Source organism: Lutra lutra, chromosome X, assembly GCF_902655055.1.
Source record: "Lutra lutra chromosome X, mLutLut1.2, whole genome shotgun sequence".
In the NCBI taxonomy this organism is placed as follows: Eukaryota; Metazoa; Chordata; class Mammalia; order Carnivora; family Mustelidae; genus Lutra; species Lutra lutra.
Window position 1 is genome coordinate 94645884 of NC_062296.1, and position 20870 is coordinate 94666753.

Consider the following 20870-nt stretch of genomic DNA (forward strand, 5'->3'; position numbering starts at 1 on the left):
CGGAAGGAAGGCACTTGTACGAATCTCTCACCTCGCGTGACTGGAAACCTGTGTGAGTTCTGATCTCACGAGTCCTCATGGTTTTCTTTCTTGGAGCTCTCCTGGCCTTTCCAGTCCTTTGCTCCCTGTTCAATCGTGGGCCCCAGTTGCTCTGCCCCAGGATGGCTGTCTAAAGGGATGGGTGAGGAGAGCGAGGGACAGAGACGTTAAGTAACTGGAAAGGCCATGGAGGTACTAAGAGGCAGAGCCTAAGCGTGACCGTTACTCTGACTCGAGCTCTGTTGATGAGTGGTATGCGTACGGTACGTAGAGAAGGCTCAAGCCTTCTCTGTGACTGGTTAGAAACAAAATACACATTTTTTAAGAGCAACATAAAAAGATTTAAACTTCAGCACATGAAAGCAGGAGGTTCAGTTCCCAGGGAGCGTGAGCTATGTTGTCATCTAAAATTATGTTTGGAAGGTATCGTACATTACATAATTAGTTGACTTGAAGTAAGTTAACCTTTTCTTTCTTACTATAAGAGTAAAAATGCGTATTTATTTTTAGCTGTAAATTTCGAACACAGATACTATCAAAATCAACTCTATCTTAGGAACGTTAATTTTATAAAGATCTGAAATGTCATTGTTTCACTTCAGAGCTTCAATTTATTATAACAATGATAGAAACGGCTCCCCGGGAAACAATGGTAAGGTGTTTTAGAGATTATGTATTATGAAAGGGGGGTGCGGGAGTCCAGTCATGAGCAGTGCCAGTGTGATCAATGACTAAGAGGTGGTGACTGGGCAGGGAGGATGTCCATACAGCATGTGACGATAACCAGGTGGGAACTTCAGAAAGGGAGATGGAGTCGAGGTGACAGCAGAGCCGAGTCCCAGACATTGTCCCTGAGACGATGCTAAACACTTTCCTGTTGAAGTATTGGTAAGAGTATCACAAAGCAGGTGCAGGTGGGAGAGGCTTCTAGTTTTTTTCCACCATCAACTTTTCTTTCCTTCCTTACAACGGAGTCAGAGCTTCTTGCTGGACGTGGAGGAGTATGCTTAAAAGGCCACATTTCCCGGCTTCCTTTGTCACCAGCTGTGGCTACACATCTAAGTGCTGGCCAGACAGATAAGCTGAATTACTGAGGGACCTACCTCTGTTTACTTCCTGCTGCCTGGAACGTTGATGTGATGACTGGAACCATAGCAGCTGTTATGGATCATGAGGTCGGAAAAATCACCGCCTGGAGATGGCCACAGAGTGAGCTAGAAAGACCCTAAATGATTTGGGGAGGCCACCTATAGCACACCACAGTGCATTTTCTTTTTCCCAGAAAAGGAAGTAAAACTTGTGCTGTGACTGGTTGCTGTCAGCGGCAACAGAAGGGATTACTCCCTGGTATCTAAAGATGAGGTATGCAGATGCAGGATGTTTGGTTACTTCCCCGAGACCACCTAGCTACTAAGGGGGCAGCCTTCCCAGGAGGATCCCCAACCACTGTGTCTCTGCCGTCCGTGCCTCTTGCCCCAGTTTGCGTAGTGTGTCCCTTCATCTCCCTCGGCTTATCTCCCTTCATCCCCATTCCTGCTTCTTCGGTTTGTGATCTGATGACTAGTAGTGGTTAAAAGGGTCAGCTGTTCTCAGCTGCGTTTCCCTTTACGTGACTGAGCACTTGGACATGACTGTGGAAGCCCAGCCATAGCTCTGCAGCAGGGGAGGCGGCCCCCAGGCTGGGAGAAGGATGGAGACCACCACTGAGGACCCTGATCTTGGGCAGGAGGACAAGGTCTTGCTGATGACCCACGTGTGTCCATAGTAGACACATGATAAGTACTTAATTTTGATGCCTTTTGTAAGCGTTCGGTATTCCTTGGTGGTTTAGTGATGTCCACCAAGAGGAGACGGCATGTAGCCAAGGACAGACGGTGCCCTCAGAGACCTTGTCCATTGACGCAGACCCCAAAAACAGGGCAGGCTCGCTCTGTGCTCATCGCAGACTCTCCATCAGCCTGATAGCCTCCCACGGTGTTTGAGGGTTTCTAGGCCAAGTTATTTTCCAGAACTGTTCCATTTTCAGGGAAATGGTTCGTGTGCTTTAAACACAGTGTCCTGCTATGGGTGTGAGCTTTTCCTAGGATTTAAATTACAGAAAAATTTCCATCATGCTGAAAACATCTCTTGAGTTTTAGGTTTTAAAGTTTTCATGGAACTCGGGTCTTGACTGGGGTGTTTGCTGTGGTGGTTTCTCGGAAGTAAGGGAGGTTGTGCCCACAGTGGGGGCAAAGGGAACGGAGGACGACTTGCACTGGGGCCGTCAAGCCTTGGGACACAGAGCAGTGCCCATGTGGCAGAGACCAAGAAGGGCCACATGCAGACTCTGCTCCTGCTGGCCCCGAGCAATACACAGACCTCCTTGTTCCACATCTGGTAGAAACTACGTATTGAACATAGTGGATTTCATTAATATATATTTGTGGACCTAATGTTTTTATTTTTAAAATCAATTATTAATCACTTAAAAGTGTCATACTTTTGTAACACTGAGGATTAACTTGACAAACAGTATATTTCCTTTCTAACCTGTCTACCAGCTGTTTTAAGTGGAATGACCTCTATTTCCTTTAACCTAATTTTTAAAAAAATAACTCCTCATAGGAATGCCTGGGTCACTCAGTCGGTTAAGCATCTGTCTTTGGCTCAGGCCATGATCCCAGCATACTGGGATAGAGCCCCAGTTCAGGGTCCCTACTCCGCGGGGAGTCTGCTTCTCGCTCTGCCTGCCACTCTCCCGGTTTGAGCGCTCTCTCTCTCTCTCTCAAATAAATAAACAAAATCATTTAAAAAAGAAGTTCTCATAGCTTTTCCTGGCTTCATCTTTTAAGAGCATTTTTAAAACCTTATTTATGGTAGGGAGTCATTCACAGCGGAATACATGAATGAAAATGCAAACACACTGAAGGTCAGACTTGTGTTTTTTACTAATGACCTTTCCATCCGTATGTATGGCCTCCGGGCATGCATTACATCAGGCCACGTTTTCACAGTTTCTTGCCATCAGTTTGGAACAAAAATGAGCATTTTCAAGAGGAGCTCTTGACTAACAAGTTGTTTTGTGTCTAAGAGATGGCACTATGATTGGCAAGTGACTAAAATGTCAGAATAACAGAATAAGAGCATCTTTAGAGCTGACAGATGCACATCTCAAGAAAAGCTTCAGAATTTGCGGGTTTTTGTTGTTTGTTTGTTGTCTGAAATAAAATTTGGGTAATATGTTGACTTATATAGAGAAAATTTAACATTGACTTCTTCGGGTCTATTGAGCATTTTTCATGGGTTATAGATTATTAACTCTATCATTATTGACAAATTTGAGGGAGGGAGAGCTGTGGAATAGTCTACGTCACCATGTACTTGTATAAAATCTTTCTGATTTAGACATTTCACACAGATACATGGCTCAGTCCCCTCAAAAGCTTGGTCACCAGCCACCAGGCGTGATGGAAATCCGCGCATCAATTCCCAGTTCATCTGAAAGAGAAGACCTTATTTTTCAGCAACATTCTATAATTTTTTGCATGGTCTTTTTGAAAAAACACATTATTAGTCTTTCACGGAATATTTTTGATGTAACATTCCGTGTTTTCTCAAAATTGAATATCACCATTTTTTAAATAAAAAATGAGAAGTTCCAAAATTTAGACAATGTACCAATAATCTTTAGTAAAATAGTAGCAGGGTTGTTCAGCCTCTTCCTAAATTTCTTATGTATTTTCAGCTGTCTCCCTTTTCTTGAGGAAAGTTCGTCGATCTCTCCTTCCCACTCGTGTTTCTGCACTTCAGATGGGAGATTCTGACCTATGTCGTGGAGAGCAGGCATCTCCTTGTCTTTCTGTCTCTCCTCCCGGCCTCCATTCTGAGACTCAAGGACCGAGAATGTTCTGTTGGACATAACGATTTTTCCTCCATATCACACAAGATAAGACAGGCCTGCACATGCTGAGTAATTCGTCAGGACTTAGTTGCCGCCCCGGCCACGCCCTCTGCCCCCGCAGGAAACGGTTCTGATCTCCGTGGCTGTGTTATAGTGTGGGAGAAGGAAGAGTGCAAGTGCAAGTGCAAGCTTCTGCGAGCCTGCTCCGCAGGAGGGCGCGGCACATAACTTCCGGAAGACGCCCGCTAGGAGAGACCTGCGGCATGGTGGGGCGTGCGGGCTCTGCTGACCCGGTCGCTCAGCTTTGCTGTTGCCGTGGGAAAGCAGCAACAGCAAAACGTAAACTAGAGGGCACGTCTGTATGCCAATAAAACTTTATTCACAAAAGCAGGTGGTGGGCCGGTTTGCCAACCTGCAACCTAGCGTGACGAACCCTGCAAGCCTCAGTTTCCTCTCCTGTAAGGCGGGAAAACTGATGATACGAGCATGACCTACCCATCTGCCGGCATTCTCAAAGATAAACTAGGTCATACAGGGGGGTGGTTTCATAAACCGTGAGGCCCTGTGCCATGGTACTTACAGTAATTCTAGCTTTCGACATCGCGTTCATTCTCCTGACAAAGAATTCTGCAGTCACTTGCTTTCTGAACAAAACCCCTGAAGACAGTTCAGCCCTGCATCCCGTCTTGCTCAGGAACATCCGTATCTCGGTGTCCACATCAGATGTCCTGAAGTCCTTGCAGAATGAATTCATAGGCCCTTAGAAGAGAGATTACTTCCTTAGCTTTTCCCCTTTAGTTGTGGACCAAGAATTGTCTGAATTTATGAATCTCGGGACATGTTCTTCATCTGTTCTGGAGCACATCCGGGTGTAAGGCAAACTTGGGCACGTCCTGACACATCATAACCTGCCCTGTTTGGGGGGGACGATTACCACTGTGCCTTTAGAATTGGTACGAAACCATCACGGGAAGCACTAGCACAGTTTGCTTCTCTCCCCAAAGAAGATTCCGGAATCACAGAAGCTCATGGCGGTAGTTACCACCTTACAGAATGCTGCCCACAAGGTGGGAAGGATGAGATGACTTGTAGAAACATGTAGCAAACCACCCGCGAATTCGAGGACAGCAGTATTTATTTATTTATTTTTTTAAAGATTTCATTTATTTATTTGACAGAGAGATCACAAGCAGGCAGAGAGGCAGGCAGAGAGAGAGGAGGAAGCAGGCTCACTGCTGAGCAGAGAGCCCGAATGCGGGGCTCGATCCCAAGACCCTGAGATCATGACCTGAGCCGAAGGCAGAGGCTTAACCCACTGAGCCACCCAGGTGCCCCAAGGACAGCAGCATTTAAATGCAGGCTTGTAAAGTAGAGCACGCTAAATATAGAAGATCCCCATTTTTAATTTGTGGGTGAGGAACGTTTCCTGCTGTAACCGTTGTTTCTAGAGATATTGCTAGAATCTGCATGCCTGCAGGAATGCGTGGTTTTGGGAACAATACAGCTCCTGAGAGTGTAAATCGGGAACCCAGTCCAGAGCTCTTGGAGAATCTGAGCCGGTACCGAGTGCGGTTCTAGCGGAGCTGGTAATGCTGCAAATCTAATCAAGACATTGGATAAGCTATATGTTTTCCACCATCATTTATCCAATCAGAATAAGCTAACGAGAGGGAGGAAAATTCAGAGAACTAATTTTCAGTTCCGGGAGACAGCAGTCATTAGCCCTGTGGTAAATGAGAGCATTCTGCACCGTGATGAGCCAGACGGCCCTTCCTTCCTTCCCTTAAGTTGAGCGAGTCAGATGAGCTCATATGACACACGGTACATATTTCTAATTTCGCTTGATGAAAACTACCCAGACTTTTCTATCATTGGTGATAGAGTCTATTGAGAATACGAACGATGATTTTGGAAGGTTTTTTTGTTTTTTTTTTTCCTCCCCCTCTCTAGCGATGAACATATGCCAGAAATCCATATCCATGCCCAGAGCAATCAGAAAAACAAATGGGAGCTCTGGGACCAGGAGGTACGGAAGCAGAGTTTGAGGAGCTTCTCACTGCAAATCTCCCTTATTTTGAACTGTGTTTATAAGCATTTGTAGACACAAACACATGGGAACACGGGTGTGTTGAACACACACACACACATGAATGTGTCTATATGAGATATAGAACGTAATTACATGGTGATGTCTGTTATGTTCCGTTAGAAAGAATGACAATACGCAAGTTATGCAGGTTGGTGTATTATAATCCACTCTACTTCTGTTTTCTCCGACACCAAAATGCACGCCCCTCAAACTTTCAACACGCTTTCCCTTTTCATGTATCTACTTTTATTCCCTCTGGCGGGGCGGCAGGGGAAGTTAGTGGCTGGGCGAAGCCATTGTGAACTGTGCAGGGACTGATCATTCCGTCACTAGCTTTACCAATAAAAAGGAGTAAAACAGACACACACACAGACACCTTAGAACAAAACGAATGTATGTTTTAACCAAGTTCAGGGCATTTTGTATTAACTCGTTTCTCTCTCCTCGCTCTGCCTTTGTACTGAACAGAACAGCTTGGGTTTTCCTACGTCGCATTCCAAATGTTCAGGGGAAACAGCGTAGCAGAATTCTCCACTAAAGGTTCTTTGGCGAGGGGTTCTCAACCATTATCACACTGTCTTTTCCCTGTCAAGTGAAGGTTATTTCCATCACAGAGACAACGTGGAGAATTTGTACTTCTGTCGTGTGTGTCTGAGTGTCTGTTGTTAGACCGGATGATGTCAATACTGTCCATTCACTTGCTTTGAAATGGGTAGCGTAAGGATTTCTGTTTCTTTGTCCTTTTTCCTAACATAGTTATCCAGGAGCTTCTGGAAGCTTTTCTTATCTGCTCTGTCCATCTGTCCCCTTTGGAAAACACAGAACCTCTTCGGAGTTCAATAGCGTTTTTTGTTTTGTTTTGTTCTAAATATCGTACTTCCCATTTTTTCTGGCTTTAAAACCTCATGTCTTGAAGACAGGTGCCACTTTAGAAATAGAAGGATTTCTGGTTGCTCAGCTTACTTTTAAGTTTGTGATGGGAAATGCCAGTTTCTGCTGTTTGTAATAAACACAGAAGGTGATGGTGGATGGTCTACGCAGTACCAACTGTGACGGTGGCTTTCCACTTTGACATAATTATGCACCCCAAGCATATTCCATGGCTTCTTGTGTATGCACTGTTATAAACATTTAGGTACTTCTTATATACAATAATCCAGTTAAAGGTTTTAAACAACTAGAGAGGGAGTGCCTGGGGGCGCTCAGTTGTAACGTGTCTGCCTTCGGCTCAGGTCCTGATCCCTGGGTCCTGGGATCAAGTCCCACATCGGGCTCCCTGGTCACTGGGGAGTCGGCCTCACGCACTGCCCCTGCTTCCATCTTTCTTTCTGTCTCATGAATAAATGAAATCTTTTAAAAAATAAATAAGCAGCTGGAGAGGCTTCCCGATTCTGTGAGGTTCTCATTATGTAGGTAAATGATATGTACGCAAGGACCTGTACAGAAATCACCCATCTGATGGGTGGTGATTGGTCGTCATTTAAGAGCATTTCCAGGGCATGGATTCTACGAGAAGGAGAGAACCCTGTTGGAAAGTCTGTGCTCATCTTCGTAGCAGGCGTGACATTGACATGTGCTGACAAGGGGGTCTTTCTTTCCACAGAAGTGGGTGGATGGAGGCCTCACGAATAGCCTACCCATCCTTCCTGTAGGCCGGACGGTGACCATCTCACCCTTCAGCGGACGCCTGGACATCTCCCCGCAGGACAAAGGACAGCTGGACCTCTACGTTAATCTCACCAATCAGGACGTAATGGTGAGCCAGAGGCACCATTTGCAGATAATCACCTAAAAACTACCACATGCTTCCAAAACTTTGGAAGCTCATTGATAATTTTATATGCAAATGGCATCTTCTCGGCCATAGGGTTTCTTACTAGTCGACAACACATGTCACGTCACGCATGCACATGGGCCTGGGGAACCTACGCACTGTGAGTGCACAAGCCTTTCACTCTGTACTATCTGTTTGGGGAAAGTTCTCTTTTTTTCTCTTCTTCAGGACAGAGAACATACAGCAGGTTTTCAGTGCAATTTTAAATCAGATCATTTGTTTAAAAATGACCGTTAAGTATGGCAAAATACGGGACAAAAGCTTTGGGGCTCAACTGAATAACTTAGGTAAAATATGGGCTCCCTTCCCTCCACTCCCTGTGGTCCAGAACAGGAGGCGATGTTACAGGTAAGGGACGTGGGTGGTTGTCCCCTCTGGGGTGCTGCTAGCATCCAGTACGTAGGGGTGAGCGCTACGAGTCAGCACGCAGCCCCCACAACAGCGAAGTGTCTGGCCCCAAACGTCCTCACAGCCGAGGCTGAGAAACCCTCAGCTCGTCTCAGGCTGAAGTTAGACCTTTAAAGTTCCATTTTCTCCAACGAATTTTGTAAAGCCACGATTTGTATCTACAGTAAGAAACCGTCGGTGCCGTTAACGTGTACGGTCTTCTACCTTCGATCTGTTCTCTTCCAGCTGTCCGTGGCAAACCTGGTGAGGCTTAACCAAGCCCTTTTCCCACCAAGCAAGAGGAAAATGGAATCTCTGTATCAACTTGGCTTTGATGACGCCATTAGGTTTCTCCTCAAAGAAAACTGGTTTGAATAGAATGCTTACGAGTTTATAACGCAGAGAAGACGTCATACTTGTTTTTTGTTTTTTAAATTTTTGTCCACATCGTTGTTGATGGAGGTTTCTAATGAAATCATTAAAAAAAAAAAAAAAACTATCGGGATTCTCTGTTACTAGTTTTTGTAGTATTTCTGATTATTTCTTCTGTGCAAGGAAATGAGAGGTATTTTATTAGGCAGAACGTACGCGGGTCCTGAGGAGTCCTTTCCAGAGAGCAGGCAGGTCCTTTGGGAAATTTAGAGGGTAAGCAATTTGGGTGCACCATGGGGTGTTGAAACTGGAGGGCCGCCGTTCTTCCTACAGACAATGCAACATGGCAGCCCGGAAGCCCAGCAGATTCGGGCACTAGGGGTTGGGGTTTGCCTATCTCTTCAGCAAAAGTGCATTCCCTGCCCACTTTCCTCTTTTTAAACCCCAGCCCACCCCGCACATCCCCGCTAAGGTGATTATCAGGATGCTTTCATGGTTCCCTCTTGTAAACCCTCAGCTCTCCTTAATACCTCTGTCTCTTTACCCATATCTCTGTCTCTGTCTCTTACAGCTGATGTCTTGCTTCCTCTCTCTGTCTCCAGCCAGGCCACATACCATCAGATGTGGACCCATCACTCTAGGTAGTGGGTAAATCGACTGAAGGAACCTAGAAGATACACGTCTACATATGAAGAACCAGGTCCACCCAGTAGCCCAGTAAAGAAGAATTCAATCGAAAATAATCACTCATCCATTATTTTAAGTCCTGTTACACTGATTTAGCTCTTCCACTTTCTAAGTAGCAATCCTATCACTTTGAGGACTTGGATGTGGGTTTATACTAATTCCTGGACACTGTCTCAAGTCTTAAATCTGTGTGTGTGGGGCTTTGCCAAGCATCAACTCTTAATTACTAAGAGGCAGTTAGAAACAAACTGGTTTCATTGCCTCTGTTTAATTGTTATGCATTTCTCTTTTAACATTTGAAACCATCCTTTAAATCAGTTTTAGGGCTCCTAAAAGCTCCAAATACACAATTTTTAGCACATAATCACCACCGATTGCCTCTTTCCTTATGAGTTATGCAGAGACACAGGCCTCGGTAGTGATCCTCCTGGGGTGTCTATTTCCTGCTCCTCTAGAACACAGGTGGCTGAATCTTAACATGTTTCAGACGTGACACGAACATCTTCCATTTAGTTCCACATCCGTCTGTCTGCTCGATTGCCCCCCTTTTTATCATTTTAGGTGACTCTCCTATTTGTCACATATTTCAACCCATTTTTATGGGTGCGCCCATAAGCACAAAGAAACGTTAGCATGTTAGACATCGAAGCGACTTTACGCACTGCTTATGTCTCTGACCGTCCTGGTGGACACTACTCCCCCCGAAAACCGTCGTTAGCTCATGGATAGGTGCGTGCAGGGCGGCCGTGTTCTGCCATGAGGGAATAGTAGCAGTGTACTGCAGTGCTGCTTTCTGTGAGCCAGGGGTGCTGGACCGAGTTCTCCGGCGGGGCAGGACCGACTTGGGCTCTGTGCCGCTTACAGCGCGTCCTCTCGCGTCCGGACTGACGGAAACCAGGCACTCCCGACAGACCCAGATCCCGATAGGTTTGCTGGGTAATTACTGTGATAGTCAGCCTAATATGTCCCCGATCGGGGCAGTTTGATAATGCTTTTGAATCTGTCATTTAAAATTTCATTAGTCTTTCTATTCTTCTTTTCAGGAACGCTCTTTACTGTGTAACTATGGTAACCCCGTTTCCATTGGCAATTAGAGAAACTAGATTTGGTTTTGAAGTTAAATAATGCTCTAAAGGAGCAAGCGGTGTATTAAAACACACAAACAAACAAAAATACAACCTCCTTTATGTTCTGGTTTCACAATATCGGGTATATTGTGAGCACACCAGCAGCTCGCAGAGAACAGCCGTTCGGCTCTGGGCATGGAACGAAGAGTCTGAACAGACCAGGGCCCTTATCTGGGGCCGGTTTTAGTTTTTCTGCTCTTCATTTTTTCCCCGATAGTTAACACAGATACATAGACTCCCTTTCCCTCTTGATATTTGTAAATATGAGTCCCAGAAAGTTTTCGGATCCAGTCTATTAATTTTATAGCGGAGGAACCAGTCATAAAGGAGGTTCACGGTTTTGAGGTTTTTCTTGCCTAAGCTGTATCTGCACTCTGGCAAAGTAAAACGGAAAGTTGCCGTTAATTATCCACATAACCCAAAGCAGGATTGGAAAAGCAGTCTCTGCGGGCCACCAGAAGTGGACCCGTTTTTAAACAACAACGATAATTACTAATGATCAGTAGCAATTACTAATAATCACTAGTAATTACTATTAATCGTGATTATTATTATTATTTGCAGATCAACCGTTCAGTTGGGCTGAATTCGCAGTGTAATCACTCAGCTCTGCCCCCAGTTTTGCCTCTGGTGGCATAACCGAAACCTTGGCTTGCTCAGCGCTAATACGTGTCTTGACGCACTCCTGACATCTGTCCCTTCAGTGTAATGCTTCAGGCACGTGCCTGAGTTACAGAGAGGCAAACAGAAGACTCAGTCTTTTCCGCACTGTAGACAGGATTTCTGAATGGACATTCTGCCCTCCTTACATAACTGCACATCCAGCGTCATCTGGAACTAAAGCCACCACGAATGTGGACCAGCATCCTCACACGTGCCTCGGTACGCGGGCACGCAGAGACGGGAAGCACGGGGCAGGTGCCTCTCAACGGGGCAGACATGAAGCGCACACTTAACTGAGTTCTTTCACTTACTTCCTGTGAATTTTCCATTTCTCCGCCGTGTTTACAAGTGTCCTTCGAGCTGTACACCGTCCACTTCACTTCTGGATGACACTTTGACAGACCAAAGAATGAGCGAATTGGTGTACCGTCCACATGTGGAAAGCCACAAAGTTCCAACCAGTGCAGGAACGTAGCCCTCCCCTGATGGGTCCCTCAGCTTTGCCATAGGATTCTGCAGCTGTGCCCTGCCCCCCAGCAACCACCCTACCCCCGGCTCAAGGGCTGTGGTCTGTAGGCTGAGAAGCCTCCTGCATTTAGACATGCACGTGACCCCATCCTGAAGAGTGGAGGTCAGATGACATGTTCTATGTCCAAACACCGGGACTGAGCCATACAACGGTTCCATAGGATGTACGTGAGGGCTCCTGCCTTCATGCCGCTCATGTGATCAACGAGGAACTGGAGATGCAAGAAATGGAGGAGGGGGCACGGTTGCTGCCTTTCCTTTGGTCTCAAAGCAAGTAGAGACCACAGAGACTTAGTGGTGTCCACTGCTGACCACACAGACATACTGGTGTCCACTGCTAGCCAAGATCAGAGCTCTGCCATCTCCCCCAACCTGTCACTCACCTGGACGGGGGGCAGCAATGCTAGTAGAGACTGTTCAAATGCAGAAGTTGCTTGAGGAAGGGGCATATTTGCCCAGAGAGTGATTGCTCCCTGGGTTTACTCACATGGAGGAGACATCGGCAAGGGGTACCCTTCCCAGTGCCCCCAAACCCTCGCTCCTGGCAAGGCCGTGGAGCTGGCAGACGAAGGCGCGCTGTCCAACCTGAAGCAGACATAGCCGGTGGCGGTTTCAAATCCAAGGCAATTAGCAGGGCTGATCCCTTGTGAAGAGGGAGGGGATGCGCTTGCCTTGGCCGTTCCTGATTAGTGTTATTGTCCGTATCAAGCTGTGCTAGTCCTTTAGGCGGCGAGAACAAAACTCCAGGCATGGGGGGTGCCATACAGATGACAGGAAAGTACTCTTCACGCTTCTGGAGGCTGAAGTCCGAGTTGAAGGTACTGAGCCACCAGCATCCAGGTTCGCAGACAGCCATGTTCTCGGTGTGTTGTCACAAAGCGTAAGGGATGAGGTTGCACCTTGGGGTCTCCTCGGTCTGGACCATGTCTCTTCAGTTTCCTTCCGTTCAGGCCACGTTATCCAGTCTTTCTTTGACCTCACGGCACTGGCATTATCAGTGGGAGGTTGGAAGGTGATGGGTCCTTTTCTTCATTCGTTTCCTGGGATGGCCACCACTAGGACCACAAACTGGTTGGCTTAAAACAACAAAACCTTATTCTTTCACAGACTCAGGAGGCCAGAATCCAAAAAGCAAGGGGTTGGCCAGGTTGGTTTCTCCTGGAGGCTTGAAGAAAACTCTGCTTCCTGACTCTCTCCCAACTTCTGGGGCCTGCTGGCCATCATTGGCATTTCCTAGCTATGGCAGCATCGTTCCCGTGGGTCTCTTCCCTGTGCATGTGCCTGTGTCTGTTTACATTCTCATAAGGATGCCCGTCTGTGCATCCAGGGACCACCCTAAATCCAGGATGACCTCATCTTGACTTTTTTTTTTTTTTAATGTTGTTGCTAAGGAATTTTTTCCTTACGCTGCAACTATTTTTTTATAGGATTTTATAAAAATATTATTTATTTATTTATTTGACAGGCAGAGATTACAAGTAGGCAGAGAGAGAGAGAGAGAGAGAGAGAGAGAGAGGAGGAAGCAGGCTCCCTGCTGAGCAGAGAGCCCGATGCGGGGCTCGATCCCAGGACCCTGGGATCATGACCTGAGCCGAAGGCAGAGGCTTTAACCCACTGAGCCACCCAGGTGCCCCTCATCCTGACTTTCTTAATGAATTATATCTGCAAAGACCTATTTCCAAGTGAGGTCACATTCTGGGGTTCTGGATGGACAGGAGTTTGGGGAGTCACTGTTCGTCCCGTGAGTGATTTTAAACAATTTCCCTCAGTTTCGGTTTATCTCGTGTATCCTCATGACCGGCAAGGAAATCACAGATGTAATGCTGCCTCTTTCTCATGGCATCTTAGCGGTTGGCATGTGACCTGACCTTGGTGAAAGGGATGTTCACCAGGCTTTTCCCCCATACAGTTACTCTATCCCCCTTTATAATCAACACATATCTGTATGTGGGGAAGCGTTTTCAAAAGCATATAAATATCTCCTGCTTCATCAATCTGTCAGTTTATCTCCGTGTGGACTCGTGGTTTCCTATTTTATTCAATGGATTATAATCAGCTACTGTCATGATTTATTCTGATGCCCAGAGTTGCCTGTTTGCTCAGCGGGAACCTAGTTTGGCCGATTCCCCTGTCACCATCCCTTGTCAGATCCTCCTCATCCGTTGAGTAATTCCTTGCTTTCTGGAACAAGATTCTCTAGGCTTGTCTTCTACTTCCTCTCCCTCTGCTCTGGAATCTGTCATTTCTGCAACTGTTTGAATTCCTTATGCCAGAAAATGACATTTCTATTTATGGTGGAAAAACAGAGCAAAAACATTTTCCTTTGGAGATGGGTCCAGGACAACAAAATCCTCAACGGTTAAGGAGTGAAGGACTCCATGCCTCGAAAAACAAGATGATCAACTAAAAAATACTGCAAGAAGTATTCATTAAAAAGTCAACAGAAATATATGAAAATGGTGCTTTTATTCTACCAGAACTTAAGAGATGGAACAGTGCATTGACAATAACAAAACAATGCCCATCACCTAAAAAAACGTAAGGGTGGCTCAGTCGGTGAAGCCTCATTTTTGTCTCAGGTCATGATCTCTTGGACACATGGAGCTCAGCTGCCAGGCTCCATGTTCAGCGGGGAGTCTGCTTGTCCCTCTCCCTCTGCCCCGCTGCTCTTTCTTTCAAATAATTAAAATTTTTAAAAAAAAATTTTAAATGGGAAAGAAACACAATCACTACAGATTTACCTACTTATGGGATCATACAAAATAATGTTTCGCAATAGGAACCCCAAATTCTGGGTGGTGTCTAGTCTCTTCCTACTAAGTGACAAATGTTGCACATTTCTTTCACACCCGCAATGTTTATGTTTTCAAAATGTGACAAATGCATGTGAAAGTTCAGCTGGAAGAAGAAACACTCCATGACAGCCAAGAAAGGTTAAGTAATTTTGTGACCTTAAGCTTCTTCATTTTTTTTCTTTAATATCTTTTGTCCACTTTTCCAAGGAGGCATTAGAGATGTTTTTTATTTAAGGAAAGCCAAATAAAGGTCATTTTCAGGGCAGTTAATTGTTGAAAGCTGTGGTTGCGTGTGAAGGAAACCCAATTCAAAAGACCTTAATTCAAAGAGAAATATAAGAAACAGGCGCGCCTGGGGGGCTCAATAGGTTAAAGCCGCTGCCCTCGGCTCAGTTCATGATCCCAGGTCCTGGAATCAAGTCCCACATTGAGCTCTCTGCTCAATGGGGAGCCTGATTCCCCCTCTCTCTCTCTGCCTGCCTCTCTGCCTACTTGTGATCTCTTTCTGTCAAGTACATAAATAAAATCTTAAAAAGAAAGAAAGAAAGAAAGAAAGAAAGGAAGAAAGAAAGAAAGAAAGAAAGAAAGAAAGAAAGAAAGAAAGAAAGAAAGAAATACAAGAACAATAGTTGCTATCTTGTAGGGCACGGACTGGTACCTTTGGCTGTACAATCCAGGGTATACAATCCAGGGTATATAAGGCACATTGGTGTGTAGTTGCTCAAATCACATCTCCAGGTATGATCTAGCTTTAGAACAGGTTTTCTCCAGATGGTGAATAAGGTGGCTGCTCTCTGAGCAAAACCCATTATTTTACCATGTAAGTGGTCACAGGGCATAGGCAGGGATTTTTTTTTTTTTTTTAATAGGCCTAACAGAAAGTCCAAGAGAGAGAAAATTTTCACTGGGTCCCAGTGGGTCATGCACCATTGCTGCCCTCCTGTGGGCTTCGAGTTGGATTTTCTGTCAGTTCAGTCCTGGAGCCCAAAGGGAAGGGAGAAATATGGAAATATTTTTATCACTGGCTTTCAATAAAATTGATGTTTGCACAGTACTATGATTAAAAGAAGCTCTTCCTCCAAGGGAGCCAGAGGTGTACAGTTTAATTGCCTGAGTGGTACCCTGTGTTGAGTTCAGCAGAGAAGACCTGTAAGATATGGATGGCAAAGCCGTTGAACGTGACGCCACAGGTCTGTCGATCCAGTGAGAACCAGTGTTGTGGATGGATGGCCTCAAGAAATAAATATTGACTTGGACAGTTAAAGTAGTTGAAACGATGTAGATGAGAGTCTAGTGTTTAGTTTTCAAGTGACAGCTTGCCAAGACATGAATAAATCTTGGAGTGATGTTCCTTCAGGTTCCTGGATTTCAAACTGTGGTCCTTCAACCAAGACTGGGGCATCATTTGGGAACTTGTTAGAAATGCAGAAGCTCAGGCTTCAGGCTCAACCTCATAAATAGAATCTGTATTTTAAACTATATTACTAAGTGATTCATTGAGTTTTGAGAAACACTGGTCAGATGGTTGTTTCCATAGTAATGGGAAGAAGAGACTGTTCTGGCGGGGGGTGGGGGCAGTAATGGCAGATGGCACAGACAATATTGCTATATTTTATAGACAGATTTTTCCCCAGGATGTTTGATATTAAAGGGATGGAGAGAAGACCGTAAACGTGGAAGTTAGATGTGTGGATAGATACTACTTTTGGTTGGGGACAGTTGGGAGACAGGGAAGGAAGAGGAAGGCACATTTGTCACCAAGTGAGGGAATCCAATGCCCGGGAAAAAGGAAGAGAGCAGAGAAGGGATCCAGCGGAAGGTGGTAGAAACCAGCTCAAAAGCACTAGTGGAAAACAGAGGAGGAACTCTCAGAAAAGCAGGATCTTCAGGAGACTCGCTGGCTATGCAAAACATTTCTGAGCGATCCAGAAAAACAAACAGGGTGTTGGCTTTCATCTCAGAACAAAAGGCAGACCATTCAAGTTTAGAACAGCTATGAAGGAAACGTGGGTCTGCCAAGCCAGCTTGGATCATTTATTCTACAATTCAGGAAACCACTCTGTGGCTTCCGTGGCTTTCTAGCACGATTAAATAGCAGACACTCGGAAACAGAGACTAAGGATCCTGATGGTGGGAAAGGAGCAAAAAGTGGAATTTTATGGAGTGGAGGCCTCTAGGGTGGTAACAGAGAAAAACTACGGTCACAGCTGCTGTTGATTTCAGTGAGTAGGATAATGGGTTGGAAGAAGTAAGGTGCTAGTGTCTGGGAGAGAAACAGGGAAATGCTACAGTTACAAGTTATTTTCCTTTGGATGCAAAATTCCATAAAACCTTCTGTACCTTGGACCAGACCGTAGTGTTTGTTGGCGAGAAGGTTCTAAGCTCATTAGAGAAAATCAGTTTACCTTTGGCATTCACAGAAAACAAACATCCAAATTCCATTATCATTTGAGGAGTCTGTTAATAAGGGATGGGAGGTTCTGTAGTAACTTATTTTAATGTTGGGGAATGCTATTTGTCTTTCTCCCTCCAATGGTAGAACGACCTTAGCAGTTCACTTAACAATTTCAAGTTTAAGACTTTGCATACGTTTATGTGTTATCATTTTTCTATACCCAAACTTTGCAAAAATCTGTTTTCAAGTTCTATTACATGACTTCTAAGGTTTGAAAGGTGTCAATGCCAAATGTTTGCAAGTAAATTCACTCTTTGGCTACCCCACTGTGATCAAAGTTTTGTTCCTTGTCTCTTGTGCTCAACTATCACCCCTCCCCTGTTCGTCTCAGAATCAGCCAGGAACTTCATCTTCCACGCCATGGAAATCAAGTGCCTCCCATAATATCCCACTAACTTCTCAAAACCAATCCAGCAAATCTGGCACTCACTCTCACCTTCCCTTCCTTCCTCCGTGCTCAAATGAAGAGAAAGTCTCTTCCCTCTTATGAGACGATTTGCGCATTGACCTTGTAACCCTTCACCTCTTTTCAAAGAGCCCTGTGCCAGCATTTTCTTCTGCACACATCTCGCCGGGGGCGGGGGGAGACGTCACAAAACCTTGCGAGCTCCCACTTTTCCCACTCCTTCCCAGTGGTTAGTGAGCCTTCACGTGCAGCCCATCAGACATGGTGCCCAAGACCTAGCCATGGCCCAGATGCCCATCATCTGACCTCCAGATCCATCCATCCAAGTGCCCACTGAAAGCCTCTACTGGGTAGTCTCAGAAATGCCTTCAAACTTGACAAGACTTTCACTGAACTCCCAGTCTCACCCCTCCCATCCTGCAGTCATGAGAGGCCCTCCGTTATGCTCTTCCTTCTCAAGTGGTTTCCACAGGCTTAACTATAGACAGTCTTCAATTTTACCTGTTATCCTTTGACTTTGAGTTCTTCCCTCTTAAGCTTTTAACTGCTGAGTTCTATCACATCCTTCCCCTTCAATGGTGGACACCTCTATTAAGAATTAATTCCATGGGGTGCCTGGGTGGCTCAGTGGGTTAAGCCTCTGCCTTCGGCTCAGGTCATGATCCCAGGGTCCTGGGATCGAGCCCCACATGGGGTTCTCTGCTCGGCAGGGAACCTGCTTCCCCCTCTCTCTCTGCCTGCTTCTCTGCCTGCTTGTGATCTCTCTCTCCCTCTGTCAAATAAATAAATAAAATCTAAAAATTAAAAAAAAAAAAAAAAAAAGAATTAATTCCATGGGCACCTGGCTGGCTCAGTCGCCTCAGCATGGAACTCTTGATTTTGGGGTCAGGAGTATGAGCCCCATGAGGGGCACAGGGATTATTTGGGAAAGAAAAAAAAAAAAGTAAGAAAGAGAAAGAATTAATTCTATGAATATCCAACAAATATTTCCATGGAGTGGTCTTCTCTGCTTCCTATTACTTGATTTAAATATTCTAAAATCACATATTTTCAAATAGTGATTATAGCGCTCATATTTTTAGGAGCTTATTTACCATATTCCAGATGGAATTCTTTCCTTAGTTTTACCTCTCCTTTCCAGCAGTTATTTCTAGAACTTAAATTCAATCTCCATTTCTACTAGCTATGAACAAGGTGAGATACCGATGCATCTGCCCTTTTAAATGTTGCTAGATTCCTCACATCTAAAAGTTTATGTGCGTGAAGAATACCACTATTTTTACTTTGATACCCAATTTATTTCTGTGGCATTCTTCAAAAGACCCATATTTTATTTATGGAACCAATAAAGCAAAAACTTATTAAACAAAAAGATTAGGTTTCTATAGACATTTAAACATTGACTACACAACTAATGACATTATCTAATCATTTAATCCAAATCACAGTCTGATGTGTCTTTCTTAAATGCTTTACTGTCCTATAGAGCAGACACAATAAGGACACATTAATATTGAACATGTGGAAAATTGGATTGATTCACTCAGGATAATCAGATCAAAAGTACTAATAAGTTAAATATAATGGGCATTTCTTTATTATCTATATTTTTATTCTCTTATTCATTATTAGGATTGTGTTTCTTGCATTTCATTGATTTTAGCAAATGTATATACATTGAATATTTCCATATTTCTAACCCTAAAGATAAAAAGTGTTCAGATAGTTGCACATGGCTGCCCGTGGTTGAACGATCTGGTTTATCAGCTGGACTAGGTCATGGAAATTTCTGCACATTCCCAGATTATTTTCCTTGAGTCGATTCCTCAACTGGAGTGGTCCTACTTTTAATCTTATCTTTAGGCCTTTACAGAAGGAATTGCCCAAGTCATTGCTTCCAACAGTTGGTTGATTTTATTGGGGATTTTTGGCCCCATGGCACTTGATCTGAACATCTCATCTTCTTAGTACAGTTCATCATAAACATATTCATACCGTGCCCTTTCTGCCTTCATTACGCAGACTGGTATATAGAGAAGGGCCGTTCTCAACCACCCCTGGTTCGGAAAAGGACCTGGTCATCAAGGGCAGCGAATCTGACAGTTGAGGTCAATGTTGTCTTGGAAATGACAATGTTTCTTGCTTACCTGCATTTAGTCCTGGGTACTGACTTCTCTCAGCATTATTTCTATGACGTGAACCTTCTCTGTGTTTGGTCCCTTCGACGTTCCCATGCTTATGGCGATCCCTTGTGCATACCAGCTGAACACATGCCCTGCACTTTTCAAGCTCAAGTCCTGTCATTCTGTCCACATGAGTTTGTCCAAATCTGGGGATAGTGATAAAGAATAAAACTATGAAGTTGCTTTTGATAGCCATCTGCCTTGCTCAAGAAATAGTATCTAAACACCCTCACAGACTATCACCAGCTGCGACTTTAGAACCAGATTGGTCCCTTGGAAATAAAAAACAGGTGTTTTACATACTATAAATATAGTCAGACAGATGGAATGTTTAGAATAAAGAAAAATACTCCTTACCTACTTATTTTAGTTGCCATTATCTTAGTCTTCCTAAATAATCCACAACTATCAGTAGAATGTTATTTATGGGAGAAAACAGCCAAGAAAAAAGGAAACAAACTTTTGTTTACAGCAAATAACAAAATACAGAAAATCAGATGCAAGGCAGAACCCATGCAAAGTAGTGAAATACTATTCATAGTTATTACCATTTATCCTTAGTCTTGTGCTTGCTAATGTATTTTGATTCTGACGCATTTCTGTAAAAGACCTATCTTCGTACTCTTTTTTTTTTTTAAGATTTTATTTATTTTACTTGAGAGAGAGAGAGGGTGTGTGCACAAGTAGGGGGAAGGGACAGGAAGAGGGAGAGAGAGAATCTCAACCAGATTCCACACTGAGCGTGAAGCCTGACCACATCCACCTTGAGGTCATGACCTGAGTGGAAACCAGTGGAAACCAAAATTACAATCCTGAAATTTTGTAGGGGAAAAATTCACTTAGGTTTACAGATGCTTTCGACATGCAAAGCATTGGGGCTGAATAACCCTTGTGGTTAATGTGAAGAGGGAGGTATGTGATGGACAAGATGTGACACGTTAGCTTTGGGGTGTGGGGTCTACCTCATCAATATGATTCAGAAGACTTATTATATATATATGTATATGTATATATTTTAATTTAATTTTTTTTGAGATTTTACTTATTTATCTGACAGAGAGAGAGAATGCAAGCAGGGGGAGGTGCAGAGGGAGACAAAGAGAGACAACAAAAGCAAGCAGAGGAACACAGGGATAGGAAGAGAATCCCAAGCAGGCTCCCTGCCCAACGTAGAGCCTGTCTTAGTGCTCGATCCTAAGACCCAGAGACCACAAGCCTAAACCAACTGTCAGACGCCCAACTGATTGAGTCACTCAGGTGTTCCCATATATATTTTAAATAGAATATACAGAAAGAATTCTTGGGCTATCAAGCCATGAGAGCTGCAGCCAAACGCCCAGCTACCTCCTACTGCACAAATTCTGAGTGTTTTTCGAAAGTTTGCAAATGGTGGCTAATCTTACTTTGAAAGCTGTCTATCTGTTT

At 44.4% G+C, this 20870-nt stretch overlaps 1 protein-coding gene across 4 annotated transcripts in view; it reads left to right on the top strand.

Moving 5' to 3' along the window:
• The window catches only part of PNPLA4 (patatin like phospholipase domain containing 4), a 29371-nt gene extending 18815 nt beyond the window's left edge, over nucleotides 1-10556 (top strand). For 2 of the 4 annotated variants that reach the window (XM_047714923.1, XM_047714922.1), the window contains exons 7-8: nucleotides 7612-7764; nucleotides 8476-10556. In XM_047714923.1, the coding sequence (XP_047570879.1) occupies nucleotides 7612-7764; nucleotides 8476-8607 (285 nt within the window). In that variant the 3' untranslated portion in view covers nucleotides 8608-10556. The remainder of the gene's footprint in view (nucleotides 1-7611; nucleotides 7765-8475) is intronic. The other 2 variants (XM_047714921.1, XM_047714924.1) reach the window with 2 other exon arrangements.
• Nucleotides 10557-20870: the final 10314 nt, after the last annotated feature.